At 41.5% G+C, this 27,832-nt stretch overlaps 1 protein-coding gene across 2 annotated transcripts in view; it reads right to left on the bottom strand.

The window, feature by feature from the left end:
* The window catches only part of lrpprc (leucine-rich pentatricopeptide repeat containing), a 182,181-nt gene that overhangs the window by 3,081 nt on the left and 151,268 nt on the right, over nt 1-27,832 (bottom strand). For both annotated transcript variants that reach the window (XM_038813544.1, XM_038813552.1), the window contains exons 30-34: nt 21,732-21,858; nt 16,478-16,566; nt 14,431-14,635; nt 12,373-12,512; nt 10,407-10,522 (exon numbers count right to left, since the gene is read on the bottom strand). In XM_038813544.1, the coding sequence (XP_038669472.1) occupies nt 10,407-10,522; nt 12,373-12,512; nt 14,431-14,635; nt 16,478-16,566; nt 21,732-21,858 (677 nt within the window). The remainder of the gene's footprint in view (nt 1-10,406; nt 10,523-12,372; nt 12,513-14,430; nt 14,636-16,477; nt 16,567-21,731; nt 21,859-27,832) is intronic.

The following is a 27,832-nucleotide window of genomic DNA, read 5'->3' as shown; positions in this document are numbered from 1 at the left end:
GCCATTTAAATTAGTAATCTGATGAAACAGAGGGTAGCTCTTGGGTGAATGCTTGAACATTTCACTACTACTACAGAAAGTCGGTGGGACAATGGGTCTCATAGATGTGATTCAACAAACATGGGATAACATACTGACTGAGTACTTAGCATTTGAATAACTTAATCCTAAAATTATCATCGTCTTTAAGTGGGTGAATATTGAAAAATGTAATTTGCACTCTTTACATATTCTGTGATTTAGGATGAGAATGTTTGATGAATAATAAAATACAATTTACACTTTGAAGTCACCAAACTTGGTATAACAAGATCAAATGCAGCGTAGTGATTCATCATTCTATCCAACAACAATAATATCCATTCAACAATAATATTGCATTCTACAACTAGCTGTCTCCGTAGCTCCCTGTTCTAATGTCAATTTGTGGTGAAGTGTTATGCAGTGTGTCCACACCCTTATCAGACTGTTTCTGACCATACAGAGGGCATATATAACTAAGAGAGATGAGACTTCACTCCTTCAGTCTGGCTGAATCCAAAGTCCCAAGATGAAAGGATAATGTAGAAAACCAATGTAGAAACTTTGATGTCCTTTGCCAGGTACAATGTGAACATTTTCTTGCCAGGATATGTACCTGCCTAAGTCTCAACTTTAATTAAGTCACATAGTGCACAGCCATGATCATGTTAAAAGCCATAAACCAAAAATATAACCCACGCTATATTAATGAATGGAATATTTCATCAGTTCAAAAGTATCTAGCTCACTTTGAATGTATTACAAATTCTATAAATTGCAGTTTACACAATTCTTTTATAAAGTTTTGTGTCAAAATACATGGGGCCGTAACTTTGTAACTTCTTTGAAGTGACAATCAGCAGCAGATTGCACCTCTGTACCAACTTACCTTTTCAGCCATTTTTTTTGTGGCACTAGCTGTCGCCAAGTAGATGCGTTTGAGGGAGGAGGGGCTTGGAGAATAATCGGAAATTGGGGGTGGTGTGGGGGATTCACTCGGGGGCCGGGGGGGGGGGGGGGGGGGGGGGGGGGGGTCTCGTGCGGACCCTGACTAGGTCTTCAAAGGTTACTGAAGTTGCAAGTGCCTGTATTTCTTGACTCTTTTTAAAGTAACTATTAGTGTACAACTGGCAGACCCGAGTGATAGGAGACTCAATGGTTAGGGAAATGGATAGGAGACTCTGTGGTCATGAGCGAGACTCCCGGAAGGTATGTTGCCTCCCGGGTGCCAGGGCCAAGGATGTCTCGGATCGAGTCTACAGGATTCTTAAGGGGGAGGGGGGGCAACCAGAAGTCGTGGTGCCCGTAGGCACCAACGACATAGCTAAGAGAAGGGATCAGGATCTAAAAAGTGATTTTAGGGAGTTAGGTTGGAAGCTAAAGAGCAGGACAAGCAGAGTAGTAATCTCAGGATTGCTACCGGTGCCACGTGCAAGTGAGGTAAGGAACAGAGAGAGAGTGCAGCTGAACATGTGGCTACAGGCTGGTGCAGGAGGGAAGGCTTCAGATATGTGGATCATTGGGATAGCTTCTGGGGAAGGTGGGACCTGTACATGAAGGACGGATTGCACCTAAACTGGAAGGGCACCAATATCCTGGGTGGGAGGTTTGCTAGAGCTCTTCAGGTGGGTTTAAACTAGTTTGGCAAGGGTATGGGAACCAGAGCTATGAATCATAGGATAAGGTAGCTGTTGAACAGGCAGAAATAATATTCAGCAAGTCTGTGAGGAAGGATAGACAGTTGATAGGGCAATGTTGCACTCAGTGGAATGGGTTAAAGTGTGTCTGTTTCAATGCAAGGAGTGTCAGGAATAAGGGAGATGAACTTAAGAGCATGGATCAGTACTTGGAACTACGATGTTGTGGCCATTACGGAGACATGGATTTCACAGGGGCAAGAATGGTTGTTAGCTGTTCCGGGGTTTAAATGTTTTCAGAAGAATAGGGAGGGAGGTAAAAGAGGAGGGGGAGTGGCACTGTTAATTAGGGAGTGCACCACAGCCGCAGAAAAGGAGGTAGTTGAGGGGGGTTTGTCTACTGAGTCAGTATGGGTGGAAGCCAGAAACAAGAAAGGAGCAGTCACTTTATTGGGAGTTTTCCAAAGACCCCCAATAGCATCAGAGAGCTAGAGGAACAGATTGGGTGGCAGAACTTGGAACAATGCAGAAGTGAGAGTTGTTGTAATGGGTAACTTCAACTTCCCTAACTGGAACCTCCTTAGTGCAAATGGTTTGGATGGAGCAGATTTTGTCAGGTATGTACAGGAAGGATTCCTGACTCAACATGTAGATAGACCGACTAGGGGGAGGCCATATTGGACTTGATGCTCGGCAATGAACCAGGCCAGTTGTCAGATGTCTCAGTGGGACAGCATTTTGGTGACAGTGACCACACCACTCCTTGACCTTTACCATAGTCATGGAGAGGGATAGGAACACACAGTATGGGGAGGTATTTAATTGGGGGAGGGGAAATTATACTGCTATTAGACAGGAGCTGAGGAGCATAAAGTGGGTACAATTGTTCTTGGGGAAATGCACAACAGTAATGTGGGGATTGAGGAGCACTTGTTGCGAGTGCTGAATAGTTTTGTCCCACTGTGACGAGGAAGGAATGGTAAGGTGAAGGAGCCTTGGATGACAAGAGAAGTGGAGCTTCTAGTCAAGAGAAAGAAGAAAGCTTACGTAAGGTTGAGGAAGCAAGGATCTGACTTGGCTCTAGAGGGTTACAAGGTAGCAAGGAAGGAACTCAAAAATAGACTGAGGAGAGCTAGAAGGGGGCATGAAAAAACCCTAACAGGAAGAATTAGGGAAAACCCCAAAGCGTTCTACACTTATGTGGGAAATAAGAGGATGATCAGAATGAGAGTAGGGCCGATCAGGAATAGTGGAGGGAACTTGTGTCTAGAGTCTGAGGAGATGGGGAGGCCCAAAATGAATACTTTGCTTCAGTATTCACTAGAGAGGGGGACCTTGTTGCTCATGAGAACAGTGTGAATCAGGTTAATAGACTCGAACAGGTTGATATTAAGGAGGATGTGCTGGAAAATTTGAAAAGCATCAGGATAGATTAGTCCAAAGGGCTTGACGGGATGTATCCAAGGTTACTACGGGAAGCGAAGGAGGAGATTGCTGCACCCTTGGCGATGATCTTTACGTCCTCACTCTCCACTGGATTAGTACCGGATGATTGGAGGGAGGCGAATGTGTTCCGCTGTTCAAGAAAGGGAACAGGGAAATCCCTGGGAATTACAGACCCATCAGTCTTACATCTGTGGTGAGCAGAATATTGGAAAGGATTCTGAGAGATATGATTTACGATTATTTAGAAAAACATAGTTTATTAAAGATAGTCAGCATGGCTTTGTGAGGGGCAGGTCATGCCTGACACACTTCATTGAATTATTTGAGGATGTTATGAGACACATTGATGAAGATTGGGCAGTGGATGTGGTGTATATGGATTTTGGCAAGGCATTTGATAAGGTTCCCCATGGTAGGCTCATTCAGAAAGTTAGGGGGCAGGGATACAGAATTGGCTGGCCAGAAGAAGACAGCGAGTGGTAATGGATGGAAAGTATTCCGCCTGGAGGTCGGTGACCAGTGGTGTCCAGCAAGGATCTGTTCTGGGACCTCTGCTCTTTGTGGTTTTTATAAATGACTTGGATGAGGAAGTGGAAGGGTGGGTTAGTAAGTTTGCTGATGACATGAAGGTTGGGGGAGTTGTAGATAATATTGAGGGCTATTGAGGTTACAACAGGACAGTGACAGGATGCAGAGCTGGGCTGATAAGTGGCGGAAGGAGTTCAACCTAGATAAATGTTTAGCGATTCATTTTGGAAGGTCGAATTTGAATGTTGAATACAGGGTTAAAGGCAGGATTCTTGGAAGTGTGGAGGAACAGAGGGATCTTGGGGTCCACGGACATAGATTCTTCAAAGTTGCCACCCAGGTTGATAGGGTTGTTAAGAAGGTGTCTGGCGTGTTGGCTTTCATTAACAGGGGGCTTGAGTTTAAGAGCTGCGAGGTTTTGCTGCAGCTTTATAAAACTCTAGTTAGACCACACTTTGAATCTGGTCACCTCATTATAGGAAGGATGTGGATGCTTTGGAGAGGGTACAGAGGAGATTTATCAGGATACTGCTTGACTGGAGGGCATGTTTTGTGAAGAAAGGTTGAGGGAGCTAGGGCTTTTCTCACTGGAGTGAAGAAGGCAGAGAGGTGACTTGATAGAGGTGCACAAGGTGATGAGGGGCATGGATAGAATGGATAGCCAGAGACTTTTCCCCAGGGTGGAAATGGCTGTCACGAGGGGACAGCATTTTAAGGTGATTGGAGGAAGGTATAGGGGAGATGTCAGAGGTAGGTTCCTTACACAAAGTGGTGGGTGTGTGGAATGCACTGCCAGCAGATGTGGTGGAGTCAGAGTCATTAGGGACATTTAGGCAACTTTTAGACAGGCACATGGACAGCAGTAAATTGAAGGGGTGTAGGTTAGGTTATCTTAGATTAGGATAAATGGTCGGCACAACATCGTGGGCTGAAGGGCCTGTACTGTTCTATGTTCTAACTATGTGAAGTTATCCACCTAAATTGCTTTGTCGGATGGTTGCCAGCCTATTATCCAGGGGAAGTTGGCTTTCGAGACAACTGCTGGGTAAACCCTTACCTGGGAACTTCTGACAGTGATTCTCCAGCCCTTCTTTGGGGTACCTGCTCAAATCTAATGCTGGGTACCAGGGAGTTATGGCCATCATCTTAAACTTCTCTTGTCCTTCATTACTCTGACTTTTACTTATTTTGACAACTTGCCAACTCTCCGACCTCACCTCCCAAACTCCTGACCTCAATCACATAGAAAGAGAAGGGCAACAGATGGATAGGAGCCCTCCAAGTCACTCACCTCAAAATTATCGGTAAGCCTTCACTGCTGCTGTCAAAATCTTCAAACTCCCTCCCCAACAAAACTGTGGGTGCACCTAAATCATATGGACTGCTGCAGCTCAGGAAGGCATCTCACCTGCACTTTAAGAGATGAGCAATAAACGCTGGCCTTGCCAGTGATGCACACATCCTGAGAATAAATTGTGAAAAATGTATTTCCCATCATTCTCCACTTGCACCACAACCCATCAAGTTCTGCACAGTTTCACGTCAATGCCATTTAACCAATCTGTTTGGCTTGAACATTACTTGAAATATGACACAACACCCACTCGCAGACCGATGTCGCTTCATCTGTTGTGTTTTGTTAATATCATTGCTCAAAATACATCTGAACCTTTGGTCCTACACTGTGGCTGACCTATTCTTCTCTTGATGTCAAAAAAAAACAGAGTACATTATTAAGAATCAGTGCTATCCCCATTCCTTCAGTACAATTTGGAATGTGGCGTCTATGGGCTTTTCACAGTAACTTCATACTTGTGACAATAAAAGATTATTATTAATAAAGGGATGACAAATAAATACTGGTCCTATTGTATTTGACTCATGGCATTTTCAGTCCGACAACTGTTAATTAAAACCAGTATGTCCTAAGCCATTATAATACTCCCAAGAATGTTGTCTGACCAAGACGTTGGTTGGGATTTTATCCCTTGATGAACAGGTTAACACCGGTTTTATGGAAGAAAGAACTGAACATGTACAAATGTCTGCAAGCATGCACCACCAGAATGAAAGGAAACAGCTCAGGTCTGAGTATGGCAATCCCAAAGAAGTTAACTTTTACTAGATGACTGTCTGCACTTCACAACACCACAATCAGGACCTGAGAGCAATTGAATTACTCGTAACTAGGAATGGAGAAAATATATCAGGTAACATTTGTGCAGCTAAGCACACCTGTTTAAATGCATTGAAATCCTTTCAATTTCAGAAAAATAAACCCTAAAAGAGCTTTTAATTCCTTTTCTTTCTGCAATGTTCCAGTATATATTATGAACTTACAGTCAATACTTAACGTTTGAACACAAATAGAATAAAATGGCCGCTGCAAATCTTGTGATCTGGCACTTTGAGCTCCAGACATTACTGACTAAATATCTAATTAAATATGGACATTCACAGCCACCCAGGGTATTCACACATCCCTTTGTTTAAGGATGAACCGTTAACAACAGGACCATTGCATTCCAGCTGGCCCATCTTGCTGTTTCATAATGGACAAAAGAAACATTGAAACTCAATGTGTAGATGAATGTGAATGGATCCCATTGACCTTCTATTGTATAACAATAGTCCCTGATCCAAAATAGATTGAGTGAATTTTAAGGTGTCAAACGACAACACAGGATGTGTAATCAACACAGCACCCCTTTTCGGAAAAAGGACGATGAATTTGTACAAGGTACATGCACGGAAAGGAATCCATTTTGTTGACTCCTTTTAAAACAGCAAGCTTATCGGCATGCTGTCAAAGCAGCTACAAGACATCTAGGCAGCCCTGGTACTAAAAAGCACCATCGTCAAAGTGGGAGACTGACTTTTGCACCTCAATAAGCCAACATCTTCATGCACATGTTTGAACAAGACCTCCTGACTGCACAGGACCTTCAACCGACGTTATACACTAGATGCATCGATTACATTTTTTTTTCTTTGGACCCACAGTGAAGAATCACTGAAACGACTACACGATGACATCAATAAGTTATGCCCCACCATCAGACTCACCATGGACTACTCTCCAGAATCGGTTGCATTCTTGGACACACTTATCTCCATCAAGGAAGGTCACCTCAGTACTTCGCTTTACCGCAAGCCTACGGACAACCTCACGATGCTCCACTTCTCCAGCTTCCACCCATAACACATTAAAGATGCCATCGCCTATTGACAAGCCCTCTGTATACACAGGATCTGCTCAGACGAGGAGGAGCATGACATACATCTACAGATGCTGAAATATACCCTTGTACAGGGATATGGCGCTCAATTCATCAATCGACAGTTCCAACACACCACAGCAAAAAAACGCACCAACCTCCTCAAAAGACAAACACGAGATACAACTGACAGAGTACCCTTCGTCGTCCAGCACTTCCCAGAAGCAGAGAAACTACAACAACTTCTTTGCAGCTTTCAACACGTCATTGATGAAGATGAACATCTTGCCATGGTCATCCCCACACCCCCACTACTTGCCTTCAAACAACCGCGCAACCTCAAACAAAGCATTGTTTGCCGCAAACTACCCTGCCTTCAGAACAGCAACCATGACACCACACAACCCTGCCATGGCAATCTCTGCAAGACGTGCCAGAGCATTGACATGGGTACCGCTATTATATGCGAGAACACCACCCACCAGGTATGTGGTACTCGCGCAACTCGGCCAACGCTGTCTACCTAATACGCTGCAGGAAAGGATGTCCCGAAGCGTAGTAAATTGGCGAGACCATGCAGACGCTGCGACAACGGATGAACGGACATCGCGCGACAACCGCCAGGCAGGAATGTTCCCTTCCAGTCGGGGAACACTTCAGCAGTCAAAGGACATTCAGCCTCTGATCTTCGGTTAAGTGTTCTCCAAGGCGGCCTTCAGGACGCGCGACAACGCAAAATCGCTGAGCAGAAACCTATAGCCAAGTTCCACACACGTGTGCGGCCTCAACCGGGACATTGGATTCATGTCGCATTACATTCACCCCCCACCATCTGGGCCTAGGCTTGCGAAGTCCTACCAACTGTCCTGGCTTGAGACAATTCACACCTCTTTAACCTGTGAATATCCCTCTCTCCAGTTGCTCCGTCTGGACCTGTAAATACTTAATTATATATATATATAAAAATATACGTGTTTCTGGAACCCACCTCTTCATTCACCTGAGGAAGAAGCTGTGCTCCAAAAGCTAGTGATTCGAAACAAACCTGTTGGACTTTACCCTGGTGCTGTAAGACTTACTGTGCTCACCCCAGTCCAACGCCGGCATCTCCACATCAAGTTCAACCGAGAAACAACCTCCTGGGAATTTGACTACAAGAAGCATCACAGTTTGCTGAGAATCCTCTGCTTTACAAGACTTTTACTTCAACTAAATTTTCAACTCATCCAAGATACTACAAGCCTGCTACAAAATACTGAAACAATTATAAACTTAATTATTTTGTTTTATCTTCATCTGTATCTTATCTTCACATGGGTGAAAGCGTGAGTGAGTTAGATTAAGCATTTGGCACCGAGATTGGAAAAGAAATCATTGAGGACAAGGAAAATACGTGCACCTTTTAGATACAATCGTTTTGATCACAGGCAACAAAAAGGATCACACAAATTCTGTTGTCATTCGCTTTGATCGGTTAATGGGTTGATCTCTTACCATAAAATCCCTACAGTGGAGGAGGAGGCTAGTCAGCCCATCGAGTCTGCACCAACACTCTGAAAGAGCACCCCAGCCCATCCCTGAACCCCATAATGCCACCTAACCGTTAAACCTTTTTTGGACACTTAGGGGCAATTTAGCATGGACAATCCACCTAACCTGACATCTTTGGACGGTGGGAGGAAACCGGAGCAAACTCAGGGAGACACAGAGAGAACTTGCAAACTCCACACAGTCACCCAAGGCCGGAATTGAACCCGGGTCCCTGGTGCTGTGAGGCAGCAGTGCTAAAAACCATGTGGCCCCTTGTTGAGCCTGACTGCTCGTCTCTGGTGAAGATTGAAATGTCCTATGTATGACAGAATTCCCCACCTCCAAAAAAAGTATTAAGATTTATACAGTTACACAGTTTGCACTGAATACATCAATACTGATGTGTTTGTGTTACGTGTTTACAGAAGAGATGAGAACTACTCAGTCTAAATGTGCAACAATGTTTGACAACAGATATTAATTGTGGGCTGTTCCAACTCAATGTTTGGCTTGGTTTGCTTTAACTCGTTGCATTTATTAACCATATTACATTACAAGCAAAAGCTGTGTTGTTTACTGTCAGAAGAGAAAACTATGTGGAGGCTGACAGCGTGAGTACCCATGAACCCAGCAATCTGCAAGATCACTGATTGTTTGGCTGCCACCTGCTGGGAATAGATTCTTTGTCAGTGCATGTGTGTACACTGTCAATGGCAGCTTTTATTCCCTACAGACTGCTCAACATTTGCTCTGTTTTACATCTTAAACCATCAAAAAGCCTGAATGCTGTTGTCTCATTCCCTGAAGATTACCACCCTGTCACTTACTACAAATTCAGAACATCCAGCAACAGCAACTTATGAATTTATGCATTTGAGAGTTGGAAAATTGCAGACAGAACATGACTGATTAAAAGAAAACTATGATGCAGCAATAAATCTTCACAACTTACAGCACCAATTTCATTTTTTAAATATAGGCAAAGGATATACTGAAAATATGGGGAAGTTTAAGCATCAGGAAGAGAAAAGTTGTTTGTATATCAACATTCCATGAATAAATATTTTAAAAATGAAGCCATGGTAGCAGGGTTCACCTGGAGAATCTGGCCATTTCCAGCTTAATTACCGGGGTCAGTTTTACTTCACTAGTACCGGACATTGGAGAGTAGATAGTGCTTCTAGTTTGGTGAGAAAATAATGCATTGCTGGGTACATAGGCTTCATTCCCAAAGAGAGGATATTTAGAATTTTAATTGTGTGCCATTGATTTTACACTACTTTTACCGTAAAGAAACCGATAACACAATGCAGGGAGGTAAGATGCACTGGGATGAGAGAAGTGCAAGTATCAATAAAGGGAAGAAATCTAAGCATTTGCTCTGGAGATAACATTCAGAAACAGAAGATATCCAATTTAATTATAGGAGTATTTTTTACTATCCTGGTTGCTAATTACAGAATACAGATATCAACCTTCTACAACAAGCACAGGAGAGGTTTTGTTTTTACCATAATATTTTAAAAACAGTGATGCTGCAAATCAGAGCAGAACACACAATTTGTCTACCTGCCCAATTCTGAGCATTCACTCAAATGCAATGCACCTCAGTGATGACAGCTGCACTCAGTGTTTGATTTTACAAAGACGGACTCAGAAATAAAGTTACCCAAACGCACAGGAAAAAAATGAAAATAATTACTTTACAGGCTTTTTAAAAATGTCTCTCGTTTTTCTGGTGATTGAATTTGCTTCATTCCGCAGCAAAGTGTTGAGAATGTAATGAGAAAACTAATGAGCTCAAATACGGAGGGAGTAGCGTTGAACACACTGTTGAAATCAAAACCCCCCAAGTTAATAAACATCTCTCCCGATTGCTCTTCACAAGGTTGTGATGCTATTAGTCTGTTTAAATACTCGTATTTAAATATAGATTTAAATATAGAAATATGTGGATGACAAAGTGACCATTAAATCATTTTTGTGTATAAAAAAAGTGAGGCAATGCTAAATTATTACAATGTACCTGCAAAAGGAATTTGGCATCTTCTGTTTTGTCTAGATCCATATATTGTAGGAAGAGATCCGTCACAGGCTTATACACTTCAAAATGTTTAGCTAACCGTTCAGCCATGGCACTCACTACAACAAGAAAGATAACAAAATGCTGGAGACCTTTTTAAATTTCTTTTAAATACAGCACTAGAAACTTCCATTTTGCTCTATCCGCATTCAGCGGTCATCGTTAGTTTAAAAACAATCATAGAATTTGAAATGTTTTAACCACCCAAAAGTCAATACACGGCAGAAGGAAATTTCTGTTTTGTTCAGGACAACCTGCTGAAACCATGTTAAGACAGCTGCTCGCTGAATCGGCCTACAGTCCTAGTAGGTTCACGTAGACACCTGAAGGAACGTTAGGGAGGGAGTAAGGGAAAGGAAATGAGGAGGAAATGAAGCCTTTTATTTGAAAAAGCATAGTTGTTACTTCCTGGACCATTGCAGAATATTTGCAGTTCTCTCATCACCAACGCTTGTTAAAACAGTAAGCTCAGATAAGGAAGGTGGCAGGTTTAATTTCTGTCATATAGATGACAGCTAGGAAAAGGGAATTAGTCTCACTCTCTTCAGGTCAAGAACACAACCAATTACGAGCACAGTGGGCCACTTGACCCCTCAAGCCAGCTGTTGATCTGATGACGAAATGGGTGGCACAGTAGCACAGTGGTACAGTAGCATTGTTGCTTCACAGCGCCAGGGTCCCAGATTCGATTCCTGGCTTGGGTCACTGTCTGTGCGCAAGAAAGAGGAAACCCACGCACACACGGGGAGAATGTGCAGACTCCGCACAGACAGTGACCCAAGGTGGGAATTGAACCTGGGACCCTGGAGCGGTGAAGCAATTGTGCTAACCACTATGCTACCGTGCTGCCCAGAGATATGACTTCTCACTACAAACCAAGAAACATGCTGGAAGCAAGTGTGTATGTGGACATCAAGACAAGATAGGGATCTGCTTTGGTGCCCTCCTTAATTAAAAATCTCGCCAATACACAGTGTAAAAGGTCATTAATCAAAAAAATGAACTCTGGTAAGACACTGGAGTGTTTAAATACCCACAGACCACTATCCTGCAGAACTTTGGAAGGTGAATGATACCCCTAGTAAGGCATTGGGGATTGACTGTAGCTGTGGAACCATGCCCAGAAAGGCATCAGGATAACAAGTAACTGGGGACTCCAGCAGAGCCAATGCCTCTGGGTGGAAGAAATTTGACTGAGAGGGGACGAAGAAACATATAATTGACGAACTTTCACAAATACGATAGGGCGAAGGTTATTTCTTGCCGTTAGTTTTTGGTGTTATCTTTCCAAAACTAACCATCCAAATTTGAACTGCATCAGCCATGATTTTTATCTTTTGCTTTCCTTGAAAGTAAATTGTGGGGTCACTGACCATGATTAAATTTATAGAGATGGACTTTAAACAGAAAAGTTGATATGGCAGATACTATGAAAGATCAAAGTTGATATGGCAGATACTATGAAAGATCAATAAGTCTTTACAATTGTGGTAAGCTGATTTTTTTTAAAAACCTGCCTCCTAACGATATGATTATGTTGGTGCAATCAGCCCACAGTTACCTGTCAAACCCAGCCAAAACTGTTGGCATGCGAGTTGTCAGTTCTTGGGTGATGCACAATTAACTGCAGATTTTGTCCCATCTGTCCCAAAAGAGGCAGATGATCGCAACTGCTGTTGCCAGACTGTGAAGGAGGATCCTAGATAAATTGAGCTAAACAATAGTTTCAGGACTTGAGTAGCAATATAAATAAACAGGAAGCCCCAGAACCACAAGATTTCAAATGTAAATCTCGGTAAGTCCCCCATCTTATCTGCTATCATTCTCCCTTACAGTTCCACATTTTAAGTACAAGAAATACACTGCAGCTGATGCACAGCATGCAGGATGCACAGTCAGATAAACTTACATTTGTCTATTGCTTCTTCATGATTTTCCTCCAAAACCTTTCGGAAGACATAGGACATACTAGTTGCTTGCAGCTGAGAACTATTATCTCCTGGAATGTAGAAGGGCTCAACATATTCCACTGCTGTATCAATATTATCACTGAGGCAAAAACAGAACAAAAAAAGTTGTACTGCATCTTAAATTACAACCTTAAAAGCACCTGCTGGATACACAAAGCGTGAATATTTCTCATTCTCATAAATGTTATAAAAAGAGAAAATTATTCTACGTTTTTTTGTACAGCTGTTATTGCAGTGAAGCAGAAATCATGAAACGGTAAAATAATTCATGGTCGAATAGACACAACCCAACACTAATCGGATGCGTGCTTTAACAAACGATGACCTTGAAAAGTCCAAGTCACCACAATGCACTTTTAAGGGGGGAGAAATTTATGTTAAACGACACGAACTGTGTGTGGTTATCTGCACATTCGTTCGGTTTACATGATGCGATGAATTCTTAAACATGCAACTATTGCACTAAGGCATCATCTCTAAATAATTCACGCCGAGAAGACATAACAATCTTGATCATTCAATTAAATATTTATTAACAAAGATACAAATGTCGTTCTGCAAATTTTACTCATTTTGCAAGCCACTTGTAAGAGTTAACTTTTTTCACGAAAAGGAAACCGAAGAAGTCGGTGATACAAAAACGGCTTTATCTTTGTGAAAAAACAAGACGGGAAGTTGGAATACTCAAATCAAGTACTTGGCAAAAAGAAAAAAAAATAAAGAAATGGGCTAGATAGCTGAATTTGGCAGGAAGTCTCGGGTAGTGGTACAGAAACCTTTCTTTGCCTGCAATCCAGAATCAGAGAAATGCCAAATAAGCTCCTTGCATATACTTATCCCTGCCATCAAGAAAATCAAAATGCTCATACCATGCCATACTTCAATTAAGCCCAGCGTAGCATTATCCCATGAAAGGTCAGGACCATGAATTTCTTCTCAGAAAAAATGTATTTTTATCAGAGAGCAAATGCAGCAAAAAGTAAACAATTTACAACAACAATTTCTGCAATCGCTGCACAGTTTGTTTTTAAAAATGTATAAATGTATCCCAAATTGTTATTTTAATTATTAAGCTAATATGTAGTCTGAAGTGTGTGGTCAGCAAACATGAAATATAATTTATATTCAACTCATAACAATGACAAAGATTAGCTGTTAAACCAGCCCACTCCTGAGATGCAAATCACATTCATTTTCTTTTAAACAAGGGAAGTTAAAGCCGCAATGGGAATGATTAAACAAGAAACTACTAATTATTTGGAACCGTTTGTGATCTTTTAAATTAAACTCCTGGCAAAAAGTACTTTAAATCTGTTGTTACATCTAGTAACTTTCATCGATATTTTATTTCAGAAATTAAAATAGAAATTCACAACCATTAATCAACTTAAATGATTATTCCCATTCCTCACTCCACACATTTTTAAATCCCTCATGTTCCAGGTTATAAACAAATGTTTACTAAACTAGGATCAGAGTATTCCTACTGAACGGCAATACTGTTCTGAATAAAGAGAGGAAGATTGTTTCACTTTTTGGAGAAACCAGGATATGTGGGGAAGCCAGCAAGAAAGATTGCAGGAGAAAGAATTACAAAATAGAACACTGGGGCTGGGAAAAGCAAAAAAAAAAAAAAAATCGATATAAATATGCTGGTTAAGAAATTAATAGGCATATATACAAACAGTACCTGCATCTCTGATTGTTAAAAATTAAGCAATGTCAATTTAAGCAATTAAATTAGCAGTTAAGGCAATTGCGACTACTTTTTGGAGAAATGTTCAAACTTTTCATGAAAAATAATATAAACATCTCCTTTACCGGAAAAAGTTGCAAATACCTTAATTGAAGAGGATATTTTTGCAACTAAGAAATTATATCTTAGACAAAGATTGAAACTTAAGTTTCTTCAAGCTTCAGAAATTATTAGAATTGAAATCCTACTTGGGTGCAGGTAGTTCAACTGGCTGCAATTTCTGAAGAAAAGGTTTACTTACTTCTTTATGTGAGCCAGGACTAAGTTATTGATAAATAGCATCCTGGACAAATTGATAGGCTGTGCCATGTTTTCCATCAATTGTTCGACAGACTGAATTTTTTCCACGTCACCTTTGGAGGCCAGACCTTGGACTAATCGTGCAACAGCAAGCTGGCTGGGCACTTGATTAGCTTGCAACATCTCTTTCAGGGTGGAAACAGCATCTAAAAGGAAATATTTGAACAAAAAGAGTGAAAGGGATTCATAAAGTTAATGAGGCATCAATCATTATTTCTTCCAAAAGAATTTCACCAATCACTGCAATTGCATTTTCCCCTCCAATAGTTGCAAACACTGGTCAATAGTTTCACAGAAAATGCTTGTGCTGTGAATGTTACGATGAACTGCAACGGAATTAATTCAAACCGAAAATAATTTAATATTGGGATTTTAGTTAACATCTGCCAAGTAAATGGTTCCTTTAGCTAATCGGGTTCACAAGTAGATTTTTAAAAATAATTTTCCCCATCTTCCTGCAGTCCTTTGGAGATCAATTTTCTTTGAAAGAAAGTTTGTGATCTGCTGGTGGTGAAGAATTGATGTCAGATATGGATGGCTTTAAAATATTGTAAATTCAAATTTAGTGAACTTTACTGCCATGTATCAAAGTTTTGCTCATTGCATTAATCAGTGGCACCCTGTCACCAGAAGCAACATTTTCTAGTTTGCTTCGGACCTTAATTACTTACACAATTATTAATTACATAAAACATTAATTTCCACAGAATTTAAAAATGATAAGCAACTAGACCACTTCAGACATTTTTCCCAAATACAAGTCATTTTTCAAGATAAACTGACCAGAACAAGAATAAACACATTTATCTCACTTTTAAAACCTGAAGATCTCACTTATTGAGGTGAACAAAAATAAATTTTGATTTTGTGAGGATGAAAGATTTAATAGCAAGTGCCACAGTATAAATAAAAAATCTTTGGTAATGCTCATCTTACGTACTTTGTAATGCACTTTATTAAAATATAACCGATTTCTTTCTACTCACTTGAAGCAAAACATCTTCAATATAAACATGTGGTGTGTGCTGCAACTGTTCAAATGCTACTTGACAGGACATTTTACAAATATACACCTTGCAGCAATTCAATTATGGTTAAATGCCCTTAAGAGCAACTAAGCCTCACAGTTGCCATTATAATTATAAAATTAAAGCATAAAAACTTAATGTACATTTCAGAAAAATCAGAACACAAAAGGTGAAGAAATTGAAATAAATTACGTTATCAGAGGCAAATTAATAGCGACGTGAATTCTTATCTATAAAACCTTATCTGTTAGCTGATTAAAACAGAGCACAACTTAAACTCAAGTTTAAAGAAAGTAAACTGCTGCATACAAAAGCAAAGTTTCCCATTTTTGTACATTCTATTTTGTTATTACATAATTGTATTTGTTAACAGCAGCCTTTTCCAGCAGCATTTCTCAGTCTGTACATTTCATTTACAACGTGAAAATAACTTTATTAGCCAATAGCTCATTGAAAATATTAAATGTCTGAATCTTCCTTACCTACCACCGATGAAAAGTTCTTATCCAATACCTTACTTTCACCAAAATTTAATTTTGCTTTACTGCAGGATTTTCTATTCTTTTGTAACTATATAAAAGGTGAATTTGCTCATTCGTTCATTTCTAAAATTCTTGAAAGCTTGTACTTTCAACCCCCCCGCACTACCTCCACCCCACCCCCCTCCCCCCCAACCCACCCCCATAAGTCTGCAGCCCACTGTTTTAGCTAAGACAAAACCATCCTCTGTTAAATGGAATGGAAACTGGACTAAGTGGCCAAATGACAAGTACATTCATATTCAGCTTCAGTTGTATTATAGATGCATATATAGTAATTTATGTCTCTCAGCTACTACAAAAGACTCTTGATAAGCAGGTAATTTGCTAAATGGACTCCTTTATCACAGCTTACGAAAGGCGTTACATGAAAATCTGCAGAGGCATTAACATGATGTAAAGGTCATAATGTGTGACATACCTTTCAAATTATCCCGCCTAACTTGCGTTATGATGAGTAGGCTGTTGGCAGCGTCGTTCAGTGTAAAGCCCTTGATGCGGGTCTCAACTCTAAAGAAGCAGACATTTAGAAAGGAATTACTGACATGCTTCTGATATGATAATAAATGGTTGAGACCGAGGTGAAATTATAAAAACTACCATTCCAATGTTAAAAATTTTGCCACAAATGTCGACCTGTAGACAGCTTTTATGTTAGAACGTCAAATACTGAAATAGTGTTTTTTCTCTCCCTTTCTTTCTTTTTTTTGGATCTGACAGCTGCCATAAGTAGTACCCTAGGCAGCAGAGAGAGAGAGAGAGCAATGTTTAAGCAAGTGGTCTAGCTTCCAGAACATTATCTCTTAAACATAAAGATATTAGACAGTGAAAAAGTCGCAGATCAGAGTCTCAGCCTGTAGGTGATTTTGGTGGGGGTTGCTGGTAGAGAATCATGTCTTGCTGTGAAGTCAGAGTCACATACAATATCCACCCCTGACAGTGAGTAACAACAGTTTTTTTTTGTGCATCTAAACAACCAGGACACATCATCATTGGGAGGATATGTGGTCCATCTTGAAGCACAGACTTTGTGACAGAACCACCAGTACTTCTTAAAAAATCAATCCACATAACGCCACATGCAGCCATTAAGTGGCATCTGACATGCAAAAATCATTTGGGTTTTTGTGCTGATTCTCTGGCTGGAAATATAGCAATTTGACCACAAAATATGATGCACTCTCTGCAAAGCATTTAAAATCTTTTATCCCACTGTGCAATCAAACTGTACAAATTGCTTTACAATTCACAGTTGAAATTCAACAAATCTCAGTCCTCGTGTTACACAGCAATGTCAGCTTGGCTCACTTGACAATACTCTCCTGTCAGAAGGTTGTGGGTTCAGAATAAAACTTAATACAGGGTGTTCAGCAGACACAACGTGTCATTTTTCAGTTGAGACACTAAACCAAGATCAAATCTGCCCACCCAAGCGAAATACATGGGCACTGAAGATTTCTGGAGGCCCCCTGTCCTGACCAACAGTCCCCTATATTAAAAACAGATAAACTGTAAACTGGTCAGTTATTTTACTGCAAGCCCGTGAAACATTAGTTCTGTATTTATCTACATCAGTGCATTTTAAAGTTAATTATCAGAAGCATTCTGTAGACACTACAGCATGGATGGAAGACACAAAAATGTACACACTATTATTAAATAGTTGACAATTATGCTCACAATTACATATTCACTAATTCTGTTAAGTTCTATACGTTGCAATTTAAAAGTAATCTGAGAGAATAGTTTCAGTCATGCCATTCCAAAATGGTATACCTTCAAATCACGCAAGTTAGTAATCACACGTTTTACATATCATACTGCACTTGATCTTCAAATTGCATAAGTACACTAATGTAAATGATACCACGCAACAATAACTTCTCCAATTCAAATTTATTGGATATAATGAATGATAACACATGTCAAGAAACCTTGAAGCAGTAATCCAAACTAGAGTTCAGATGATACATTTGGATTACTTGAGTTTTGCTCCCCAATCAAATGAATCAACATTACAGGGACATTTACAGGAATGTCCCTGTTGGGCACTAGCAGTGAAAAATTATCACAAAATCAAAATGCTTCGCAACCTCAAGTGTTAGTGCCTAATGCTTCCAGAAGATGCATGAGCTGTATGCCCCTACTAAATTACATTCTTTTGAGGTATTTATTTATTTAAATTAGAGCAGAAGACGATAAGACACAGGAAGAGGATAAGGCCACTCGGCCCATCGAGTCTGCTCCGCCATTCAATCATGGCTGATATTTTTCTCATCCCCATTCTCCTACCGTCTCCCCAGAACCCCGGATCCCTTTATTAATCAAGAAAGCAATTTGCTTTCATAGTCAAAATATTTCATTTGAATGCATTTAGGAAAATATAATGTGTCATCTATACAGACAACTGACCTGGCTCCAAAACCACATGATCAAGCATGCCATCTTGACTGTAAAAAATCTACTTACCTTGGCCCACATCACCAACTCCTGCCCCCATTCCGCTCCCCCCCCCCCCCCCCTTGATGCGCTGATATCTCTGGTAATTGCTTCTGTTGGGGAATTTCCTTGCTCCCCAGGATCCTCCGCGAATGTCCGCATGCAGGTGCAGCAGGTAGTAAAGGCGGCAAATATATGTTGGCCTTAATAGCAAGAGGATTAGAGTACAGGTGCAGGGATGTATTGCTGCTGTTATACAGGGCCTTGGTGATGCCACACCTGGAATATTGTGTGCAGTTTTGGTCTTTTTGGAGGAAGGATGTTCTTACTATGGAGGGAGTGCAGAGTACCAGACTGATTCCTGGGTGGCAGGACTGATGTATGAGGCGAGATTGAGTTGTTTAGGATTGTATTAGCTGGAGTTTAGAAGAATTTGAGGGGGGGGGGGAAAGAATCTCAGAAACATATAAAATTCGAACAGGACCAGACAGGGTAGATGCAGGAAGGATGTTCCCGATGATGGGGGTGTCCAGAACCAGGGGTCACAGACAGAGGATATGGGGTAGACCGCTTAGGACGGAGATGATGAGAAACATCTTCACCCGGAGAGTGGTCAATCTGTGGAATTTGCTACCACAGAAAGCAATGGAGGCCAAAACATTGTATGTTTTAAAGAAGTAGTTAGATACAGCACTTGGAGCAAAGGGGATCAAAGGATATGGGGGGAAATGCGGTATGAGGCTATTGAGTTGGATGTTCAGCCATGATCATAATGAATGGCAGAGGCTGAAAGGGCTTCCCCTGCACCTATTTTCTATGTCTCTGAATCTGAGCTTCGAACCGAGACTTTGGGCAGTTCTGATTTACCCACCTGGATAGTTACCCAAGAAATGTTAAACAGCCTGTTCACGTTTCTCCAAATTAGCTGCTCCTGCTCTTGGCAGTTTTGCTTAGCACCTCCATTTTCCCTATATCCCGGAATGGTCCTTCAGATTTGGTATGATGCAACAAAAGCAATTCCCCAGACTTTGCCTCTGTTACTTTGAAGACCATGGATTACACTTGCCATTACCTTGGCATGTGAATGTTCAGATCCAATTTATTTTTTTTGGGAAAATTTTTATTTACTGGTTAAAAAAAATTTTTTTTTTTTTTTTAAACTAGTACCCAATTATTTATTTCCAATTAAGGGGCAATTTAGCGTGGCCAATCCACGCAACCTGCACATCTTTTGGGTTGTGGGGGTGAAACCCATGCAGACATGGGGAGAATGTGCAAACTCCATAACCAACAGTGACCCAGGGCCGGGATTCGAACCCGGGTCCTCAGCGCCGCAGTGCCAGTGCTAACCACTGCGCCACATGCCACCCTGGATCCCACTTATTTATGCATTTCTCCAGTCACCAAACATCCAATTTATTTCACTTTCCTCAACCTTCGCTCAGATTTCATGGTGCAGCACTCCACATTTGGTTTTACTTTATTTCTCAGTCAGTGATTACACTATAATATTAAGAATAGCTATAATATTGCAGGCTAACTTGTCCAACTACCAATCACACAGATAACAGCTTAATGGAATGATCCAGTACTGTAACAGAGAATGTTTTTTTCTGCTGCAGCTAGATGCTTTGGGTAATAGACCGCCAGTTGCATGCCTGGTACATCTCTGCTTATGCAATCCAAAATCAACCATACTGCCTAGCACTCTGCCCATAACTTTGTATTTTTCTCTCCTTCAAATATTGATCCATTTTACCTTAAAAGGATCAATGGTTTCTGGCTGCGCCACTCCCTATAGTAAAGGAATCCATGCTCAGACAACCCTCTGCGTCAGGAAATTTCTCCTTGGCTCCCTCGACTTGCAGTGGTAAATTTTAAGCTGACGACTCATCATCGTGGAAATTGGACTTGAGTGTTGGATGAGCCATGATCTTATTAAATGGCGGACCAGGCTCCGAGAGCAGAATGGCCTACTGCTATTTCTATTTCTTAAGGCCTTACCCAGAGGAAACACTCTTTCCATAAGTGACCGTCAAAACATTTTGTAATTTAAAAGCTATTTTTACGCCCTTGTCAAACCATTTCCCACCCTCAGCAGCATCTCAGTACATGCCTTTTCTATAGGAGCCCATCAAAATTAAAACAGAGTAGTCTAAATGTGGCCTAACTCAGGTTTTGAATACATTAATTATCTCTTTTCTCTGACTCAATGCCCTTACCCCAAAAATACTTTACGGGCTATTTTATGGTTTTACCTCCCATGGCTCGCATTTTAACAGAATGATGCATTTAAATACGCAGAATTTTCTGTTCATTCACAGCCTTCATGGCTTTCAAGTAAGTATAGGCGCCCTTTCATTTTTAAAAAATCTTGCAAAATATATTTCCTCACACATATCCACACCATGCATATATCAGCTCTCTCTTTTCTATCTTCGATTTATTTTTCTGCCTGCTTATCTGCATGCAGATAATTTTCCTCTTGAGCATTTCTACTGGCATGAGATTTTGATGAAGAAATTCTTTCAGGATCAAAGCTTTCCTGTGTTGAATGACAGCCCATGCACCAGCAGTCAAACACTGTATGACAACCTTGGAGAAATTAAAAACTTTTAATGACAGGCTATTATTTTAAAAACCAGAAAGTGTTCAATCCGCACAAGAAAAACGTGTGTAATCGACACTGTACAATTTTAAGAGTGGATGGGGATTACACAATTTATCAGAACGCCATTCGAGCTAAACTTGAACAATTACCTCACTACGCTAAACTGAACAACATTCCTCCACTTGCAGGCACATTACTTGACCTCAAGAATTCTGAAGATCTGAAGAGAATCAGGGTCATGTGAGAATTACTGCGATCAATCCCAAGAAAATCCTTCGCGCAGCACAGGGTTAAAGTATCCCTCTCAGTCACTTTCAGCCTCCAGAGTTCAAATAATACAGCATCAGTCTCTGGATTTTCTTACTCTCAAGAGCCAATCCCCTTAATCCCTGCCTAAGTACCCATTGCTCAGTCGCAATTTCTCCTTTTCCATCTGTCAGTCTTAAATCAACAATTTGTACATGAGAAGGTGTAATGTAGAGAATAAAAGATTTAACATTTCACTATCTTCAAATCTTTTCCTACAATTAAAACGTTGAACTACTGTCAGCGACATTTGGAGATTAGTGCTCTAACATTTTTTCACTCCGCCGCCTTTTTCCTGAACTTCATAAAAAAAGCTTACTTGGTTTTGACATCCATGGCTTCCTCCAATAGTCCATTAGCCAGAAGAGTGTTCAAGAAGCTGGAGTAAGCAGCTGAGCTGAATACTAGGCCCTTCTTTTCAGCTTCCACGAATATATCATGGGCTTCTAACAAGAATGAAAAGAGTCTCTTTTAAAATAGAATTATATGAACACGTCATTCTGCCTCCAGGACTGCAAGTCCTTAAAAACAAACATCAAAGAAAATCTAATTTTCAACAGGTTAAAGGAAACCAATTGGGTTTCATCAGCCATTCCATTTTCTTCAATATCGATGATTAAATTGAAATAAATTTGTTTGATGAACACCGCAGTGGAGGCCAGAAAAGTACATTATAAGAACTAGGAGCAGGAGTAGGCCATCTGGCCCCTCGAGCCTGCTCCGCCATTCAATTAGATCATGGCTGATCTTTTGTGGACTCAGCTCCACTTTTCGGCCCGAACACCATAACCCTTAATCCCTTTATTCTTCAAAAAACTATCTATCTTTACCTTAAAAACATGTAATGAAGGAGCCTCAACTGCTTCACTGGGCAAGGAATTCCATAGATTCACAACCCTTTGGGTGAAGAAGTTCCTCCTAAACTCAGTCCTAAATCTACTTCCCCTTATTTTGAGGCTATGCCCCCTAGTTCTGCTGTCACCCGCCAGTGGAAACAACCTGCCCGCATCTATCCTATCTATTCCCTTCATAATTTTAAATGTTTCTATAAGATCCCCCCTCATCCTTCTAAATTCCAACGAGTACAGTCCCAGTCTACTCAACCTCTCCTCATAATCCAACCCCTTCAGCTCTGGGATTAACCTAGTGAATCTCCTCTGCACACCCTCCAGCGCCAGTACGTCCTTTCTCAAGTAAGGAGACCAAAACTGAACACAATACTCCAGGTGTGGCCGCACTAACACCTTATACAATTGCAACATAACCTCCCTAGTCTTAAACTCCATCCCTCTAGCAATGAAGGACAAAATTCCATTTGCCTTCTTAATCACCTGTTGCACTTGTAAACCAACCTTCTGTGACTCATGCACTAGCACACCCAAGTCTCTCTGAACAGCGGCATGCTTTAATATTTTATCTTTTAAATAATAATCCCGTTTGCTGTTATTCCTACCAAAATGGATAACCTCACATTTGTCAACATTGTATTCCATCTGCCAGACCCTAGCCCATTCACTTAACCTATCCAAATCCCTCTGCAGACTTCCAGTATCCTCTGCACTTTTCGCTTTACCACTCATCTTAGTGTCATCTGCAAACTTGGACACATTGCCCTTGGTCCCCAACTCCAAATCATCTATGTAAATTGTGAACAATTGTGGGCCCAACACGGATCTCTGAGGGACACCACTAGCTACTGATTGCCAACCAGAGAAACACCCATTTATCCCAACTCTTTGCTTTCTATTAATTAACCAATCTTCTATCCATGCTACTACTTTACCCTTAATGCCATGCATCTTTATCTTATGCAGCAACCTTTTGTGTGGCACCTTGTCAAAGGCTTTCTGGAAATCCAGATATACCACATCCATCGGCTCCCCGTTATCTACTGCACTGGTAATGTCCTCAAAAAATTCCACTAAATTAGTTAGGCATGACCTGCCTTTTACGAACCCATGCTGCGTCTGCCCAATGGGACAATTTCTATCCAGATGCCTCGCAATTTCTTCCTTGATGATAGATTCCAGCATCTTCCCTACTACCGAAGTTAAACTCACTGGCCTATAATTTCCTGCTTTCTACCTACCTCCTTTTTTAAACAGTGGCGTCACGTTTGCTAATTTCCAATCCACCGGGACCACCCCAGAGTCTAGTGAATTTCGGTAAATTATCACTAGTGCATCTGCAATTTCCCTAGCCATCTCTTTTAGCACTCTGGGATGCATTCCATCAGGGCCATGAGACTTGTCTACCTTTAGCCCCATTAGCTTGCCCATCACTCCCTCCTTAGTGATAACAATCCTCTCAAGGTCCTCACCTGTCATAGCCTCATTTCTATCAGTCGCTGGCATGTTATTTGTGTCTTCCACTGTGAAGACCGACCCAAAAAACCTGTTCAGTTCCTCAGCCATTTCCTCATTTCCCATTATTAAAACTCCCTTCTCATCCTCTAAAGGACCAATATTTACCTTAGCCACTCTTTTTTGTCTTATATATTTGTAAAAACTTTTACTGTCTGTTTTTATATTCTGAGCAAGTTTACTCTCATACTCTATCTTACTCTTCTTTATAGCTTTTTTAGTAGCTTTCTGTTGCCCTTTAAAGATTTCCCAGTCCTCTAATCTCCCAGCAATCTTTGCCACTTTATATGCTTTTTCCTTCAATTTGATACTCTCCCTTATTTCCTTAGATATCCACGGTCGATTTTCCCTCTTTCTTCCGTCCTTCCTTTTTGTTGGTATAAACCTTTGCTGAGCACTGTGAAAAATCGCTTGGACGGTTCTCCACTGTTCCACCATAAAGTCTTAGCTCCCAGTCTACCTTAGCTAGTTCTCCTCTCATCCCCTTGTAATCTCCTTTGTTTAAACACAAAACACTAGTATTTGATTTTACTTTCTCACCCTCCATCTGTATTTTAAATTCCACCATATTGTGATCGCTCCTTCCGAGAGGATCCCTAACTATGAGATCATGAATCAATCCTGTCTCATTACACAGGACAAGATCTAGGACCGCTTGTTCCCTCGTAGGTTCCATTACATACTGTTCTAGGAAACTATCGCGGATACATTCTATAAACTCCTCCTCACGGTTGCCTTGACCGACCTGGTTAAACCAATCGACATGTAGATTAAAATCCCCCATGATAACTGCTGTACCATTTCTACATGCATCAGTTATTTCTTTGTTTATTGCCTGCCCCACCATCTCGTTACTATTTGGTGGCCGATAGACTACTCCTATCAGTGACTTTTTCGCCTTACTATTCCTGATTTCCACCCAAATTATGTTAAAGAATTGTAAAGAATTTTAAAAAACAGACAGCAATCACCCGTGCGTGTTTTGAACACCACCTTTTTATTCCTGGGACTTTTGACCCAACACATCCCAAGAAACAATCCAAGTAATCTCCACTTGAAAGTACACACATTGGGCATTGATAAAGACAGGAATATACCTTTTCTATAATTGTTCCTAAACTTTGAATTTCAATATAATCTTCCATTCTCTGCACCAAACCTGGTGTGCAGATTGGCATGCTGCGTACACTACTCAGAATTTTCATTTAAGGTGTTGCTCATAATAATTACTTATTGTCACAAGTAGACTTCAATGAAGTTACTGTGAAAAGCTCCTAGTGACCATATTCCGGTGCCTGTTCAGGCAGGCCAGTAGGGGAATTGAACCCGCGCTGCTGGCATTGTTCTGCATTACAAGCCAGCTCTTTAGCCCACTGTGCTAAACCATGGAAATTAATTGTAAAAGGCACAGTTCCATTTTAGTGCCACCCGAATACCCATTTTGAAGCAAGCAACTCCAATATTGGAAAACATGGGAGCTTGGTTGTGATGGCATAATTTCAATAAGACAGCTGTATGACAGGTTTGATTGAACCGAGAATGGGAATAGTGAAGTATGAAACCCTTCATGCTAGTATGAACTTCAGTTACCTTAATTGTACAGAAAGAGGATCAGAGGGAAGAATTTACCTTTATGCCGTGCTTTCAAGATCTCAGGATATCTCAAAATGCTTCAGAGCCAATGAAGTATGATTGAAGTGTCACAGTTTAATTGACAGCAGCAGAGCCAATCTACACACAGCCAGGTCTCACAAATAGTAAAGAGCCAACGAGCAGAAAATCTGTTTTTGCGATGTCAGAAGAGGAATAACGCTTGACCGCGTAACCAAAATAAACTCATCCAACCCTTTGCAGAGTCCCATGGAATGATTTACCCCAGCCTGAGGGGGTAGCAGGGTCCTTGACTTAATATCTCCTCCAAATGATGGCACCCTCTGACAGTGTAGCCCCCCTTAATATTGCACTGGTATATCAGCCTAGTTGGAAACACAAGACCCCCAGTTGAGAGTGCCATCACTGAACCACAGTTGTAACTTGGAGACAAAGTAACTACTAAACCAAGGCAGAAGAAAATTGTCAGAAACCTTTTCATAGTAGTGTCAAACAAGAGAGGGCCTGCTACAGAATGTAACTGGATGTTATATCAGAATAAAAATAAACTAATGGTCAGAAAAGTCCAGTGAGAAAATATACATGGTTTAAGAATTATTGGATTGGATTTGTTTATTGTCACGTGTACCGAGGTACAGTGAAAAGTATTTTTCTGCAAGCAGCTCAACAGATCAATCAGTGCATGGGAAGAAAAGGAAGAAAAGAAAATACATAATAGGGCAACACAAGGTATACAATGTAACTACATAAGCACCGGCATCGGATGAAGCATACAGGGTGTAGTGTTAATGAGGTTAGTCCATAAGAGGGCCATTTAGGAGTCTGGTAACAGCAGGGAAGAAGCTGTTTTTGAGTCTGTTCGAGAGTGTTCTCAGACTTATGTGTGTCATGTCCGATGGAAGAAGTTGGAAGAGTGAGTAAGCCGGGTGGGAGGGGTCTTTGATTATGCTGCCCGCTTTCCCCAGGCAGCGGGAGGTGTAGATGGAGTCAATGGATGGAGGCAGGTTTGTGTGATGGACTGGGTGGTGTTCACGACTCTCTGAAATTTCTTGCGGTCCTGGGCCGAGCAGTTGCCATACCAGGCTGTAATGCAGCCAAATAGGATGCTTTCTATGGTGCATCTGTAAAAGTTGGTAAGGGCTAATGTGGACATGCCGAATTTCCTTAGTTTCCTGAGTAAGTATAGGCGCTGTTGTGCTTTCTTGGTGGTAGCGTTGACGTGGGTGGACCAGGACAGATTTTCGGAGATGTGCACCCCTAGGAATTTGAAACTGCTAACCATCTCCACCTCGGCCCCGTTGATGCTGACATGGGGTGTACTCTACTTTTCTTCCTGAAGTCAATGACCAGCTCTTTAGTTTTGCTGGCATTGAGGGAGATTGTTGTCGTTACACCACTCCACTAGGTTCTCTAACTCCCTCCTGTATTTTGATTCGTCGTTATTTGAGATCCGGCCCAATTCGGGTTGGAGGCGAGGATACGGACTTCCTGATTTGATAGCAAGTAAATAGACCAGAATTCAAAGGAACAGCCTGTGAGGTATAATATCCTTTGTGCACAGAGACAGTGTGTTTTATCCAACATATCGTGCAGACCAAAAATATCACCATTTAGTCCTCTGAACAGGAGAAAGTGAAAACACAGATTGGAAAAAAGAATTTAATCAATACAGTACAACTTTATTAATCCAGATTCCCAGGGAATGATCAGGTAGGTGGTTGGACTATATTCCTCAATTGCAAGCAAACCAGTGGCACACCAGATTGCTGCAGGAATTGGCAGTATACCAGATCGCTTTATTGATGAGAATCTCATGGACACAGTAGATTTGATTTCTATTTGCCGCACTAACAATTAGCAGCATGCAATCGGAAGATTTTACAGTGCTGTGACATGGGCGGTCTTGCGGTGCTGTGACATGGGCGGTCTTGCGGTGCTGTGGCATGGGCGGTCTTGCGGTGCTGTGGCATGGGCGGTCTTGCGGTGCTGTGGCATGGGCGGTCTTGCGGTGCTGTGGCATGGGCGGTCTTGCGGTGCTGTGGCATGGGCGGTCTTGCGGTGCTGTGGCATGGGCGGTCTTGCGGTGCTGTGGCATGGGCGGTCTTGCGGTGCTGTGGCATGGACGGTCTTGCGGTGCTGTGGCATGGACGGTCTTGCGGTGCTGTGGCGAGGGCGGTCTTGCGGTGCTGTGGCGAGGGCGGTCTTGCGGTGCTGTGGCGAGGGCGGTCTTGCGGTGCCGTGGCATGGACGGTCTTGTGGTGCTGTGGCATGGGCGGTCTTGCGGTGCTGTGGCGAGGACGGTCTTGCGGTGCTGTGGCGAGGACGGTCTTGCGGTGCTGTGGCATGGGCGGTCTTGTGGTGCTGTGGCGAGGGCGGTCTTGCGGTGCCGTGGCATGGACGGTCTTGCGGTGCTGTGGCGAGGACGGTCTTGCGGTGCTGTGGCATG

Source organism: Scyliorhinus canicula, chromosome 1 (assembly GCF_902713615.1).
Source record: "Scyliorhinus canicula chromosome 1, sScyCan1.1, whole genome shotgun sequence".
Taxonomy (NCBI): Eukaryota; Metazoa; Chordata; class Chondrichthyes; order Carcharhiniformes; family Scyliorhinidae; genus Scyliorhinus; species Scyliorhinus canicula.
This window is presented reverse-complemented; position numbering and strand designations above follow the sequence as displayed.